The 2,850-nt window shown below is 41.3% G+C and overlaps 1 protein-coding gene across 1 annotated transcript in view; it reads right to left on the reverse strand.

The window, feature by feature from the left end:
* Positions 1–2,850, reverse strand: part of LOC107301118 (splicing factor YJU2-like) — a gene marked incomplete at its 3' end in the record, with an annotated part of 14,117 nt that overhangs the window by 9,101 nt on the left and 2,166 nt on the right. Inside the window, exon 2 of the mRNA XM_015830382.1 lies at positions 2,329–2,429. Coding sequence (XP_015685868.1) covers positions 2,329–2,429 — 101 coding nt within the window. The remainder of the gene's footprint in view (positions 1–2,328; positions 2,430–2,850) is intronic.

Below are 2,850 nucleotides of genomic sequence, written 5' to 3' on the forward strand. Positions count from 1 at the left end.
TCATCTAGTCCAACCCCCTGCTCAGGCAGGAAACCCTATACCATTTCAGACAAATGGCTGTCCAGTCTCTTCTTAAAAACTTCCAGTGTTGGAGCATTCACCGCTTCTGGAGGCAGGTTGTTCCACTGGTTAATTGTTCTGACTGTCAGGAAGTTTCTCCTTAGTTCTAGGTTGCTTCTCTCCTTGGTTAGTTTCCATCTGTTGCTTCTTGTCCTGCCTTCAGGCGCTTTGGAGAATAGCTGGACTCCCTCTTCTTTGGGGCAGCCCCTGAGATATTGGAACACTGCTATCATGTCCCCCCTGGTCCTTCTCTTCGTTAAACTAGACATACCTAATTCCAGCAACCGTTCCTTATATGTTTTAGCCTCCAGTCCCCTGATCATCTTTGTAGCCTATCAAAGAGAAGGATTGGGGGGAGGGGGGAGACATGATAACTGTCTTCCGGTATCCTTGAGATATTGGAACACAGCCATCATGTCACCCCTCGTCCTTCTGACAAAATCAATGGGGAAGTCAGACTCACTTCACAACCGTGTTACTAACTGAACAACTGCAGTGATCTGCTTAATATCCCACCCAATTTCAAACTGTGCAATCATATTGGATGAGAAATCTAACAAGAGAAAAAAAATCTGCCTTTAATACTTCACTTTATCTAAGGCGTCATGAACCTCTGTTACGTTTGCAGACCTGAGTGTGCAGTGCTGGGCACACCTGCTAGGATTATGGCAGTGTTCCAGTATCTCAGGGGCTGCCACAAAAAAGAGGGAGTCAAGCTATTTTCCAAGGCGCCTGAAGGCAGGATAAGAAGCAACAGATGGAAACTAATCAAGGAGAGAACAACCTAGAACTAAGGAGAAACTTCCTGACAGAACAATTAATCAGTGGAACAACCTGCCTCCAGAAGTGGTGAATGCTCCAACACTGGAAGTTTTTAAGAAGAGACTGGACAGCCATTTGTCTGAAATGATATAGGGCAGTGGTGGTGAACCTATGGCACGGGTGCCAGAGGCGGCACTCAGAGCCCTCTCTGTGGGCACGCACGCCGTCGCCCCAGTCCTAGGCCTTCAGCTGGGTTTTATAAAACCTTTTCGCTTTAGGCCTCCGCCTCTGTGTACAAAAAAAAAAGGTTCAATCAATCAGTCAATTTCAACTTCTCGTGGGAAAAAAAAGATCTTACAAAGTTGGAATTGATTGATTGAACTTTTTAGTCCCACCCAATCTGCCGTTACCCCCGCAGCCATGCCCACCCAATGGGCCACACCCACCCAATGGGCCACACCCATCCGGCACCCGACAATGCATAAGTGGGTTTGGGGTTGCAGTTTGGGCACTCAGTCTCTAAAAGGTTCGCCATCACTGGTATAGGGCTTCCTGCCTGAGCAGGGGGTTGGACTAGATGACCTCCAAGGTCCCTTCCAACTTTATTATTATTATTATTATTATTATTATTATTATTATTATTATTATTATTATTATTATTATTATTATTATTATTATTATTATTATTATTATTATTTACGGAGAACTTCCCCAGCCTGGCACTCCCCAGATGTCCACCTGCTAAACATAGAAGATAGAATAATAGTATCTAGGTTAGATTGCTATCTGAATTTTGATCACATTACCATGGAGATACTGTAACAGTCGTAAGTATGAAAAATAGCCATGTCCCTTTTTTCAGTTTCGTTGTCACTTTGAATGGTTACTAAACGAACTGTTGTAAGTCGAGGACTATCTGTAGATGGAATGCTAAAACAAAAGCTGAACCAGCTACTCATGGTGGCTATGTGTATGCCATGCACTCACGGATAAATCAGTCATGATTTACACATTGATTCAAAAATAGGAACTAACCACAATTTTGCATAGAAGCCAGCTAGTTCATGGGTCAATGTGTTATGTACATCTACTCATGAGCTTTAAAAATCAGATTCCACAATAGCTGGATTCAAGTATCACAGCTTAGCACAATGTGCAAATCAGGCAGCAGCTTTAACCCTGAAGTCCAAATATCTGCAACATTCTTTTATCGCAGTATTTCCAATCTTGGTACCTTTAAGATATATGGACTTCAATTCCCAGAATTCCTCAGCCAGCCTGGAATATGAATATAATTTCCTTGTCTTTGCTCTTGAATTTTCCTTCGTACAGCAAAATTATAAACATAAACAATTAACATTTTGTCATCCTTATGGCCTTTTTTCAAATTGGCCAGATTTTCCAAGTTTGTCTTTTATTATTTCCAAGAAAACAGGATCGCCACACATTTAACTCGTTTTAGGAATTGAATATTCCCAAGAGAAACAGAATTTAAGCATCCCTTACCGCATGTTAAAGGGAGCCATCAGCCGGACCACATATTGCCTGTCCTTTGGAAGTTTAAGCTTAGGGATCTTGGATGGATCGAAATCTGGCGGGTAGTATTTCTAGAATGCCCAAAAATAAAAATAAAAATGACTTTTTTGCTTTCAATTTGATTTAATTCAAAAGATCAAAATACAAAATACAAACGAAAAAAAATTAAACACAGAACAAAACTAGACAAAAACATCTAAAAGTGAATTAAAAAACAAAAGACAAAACCACATATTAACCCCACCCCAATTTTCAATTTAAAAAATTGAAAAAAAGAGACACCCCCCCCCCCCAAAAAAAGAAATAACGGATCATTTATTGATACCAATAGCCTAGGCCACTGTTTCTCAACCTTGACAATTGTAAGGCATGTGGACTTCAACTCCCAGAATTCCACAGCCAGCAATGCTGGCTGTGGAATTCTGGGAGTTGAAGTCCACATGCCTTACAATTGTCAAGGTTGAGAAACACTGGCCTAGGCAGGCACAAGAC

Source organism: Protobothrops mucrosquamatus, unplaced genomic scaffold, assembly GCF_001527695.2.
Source record: "Protobothrops mucrosquamatus isolate PMUCROS unplaced genomic scaffold, P.Mucros_1.0 scaffold10119, whole genome shotgun sequence".
Classification (NCBI taxonomy): Eukaryota; Metazoa; Chordata; class Lepidosauria; order Squamata; family Viperidae; genus Protobothrops; species Protobothrops mucrosquamatus.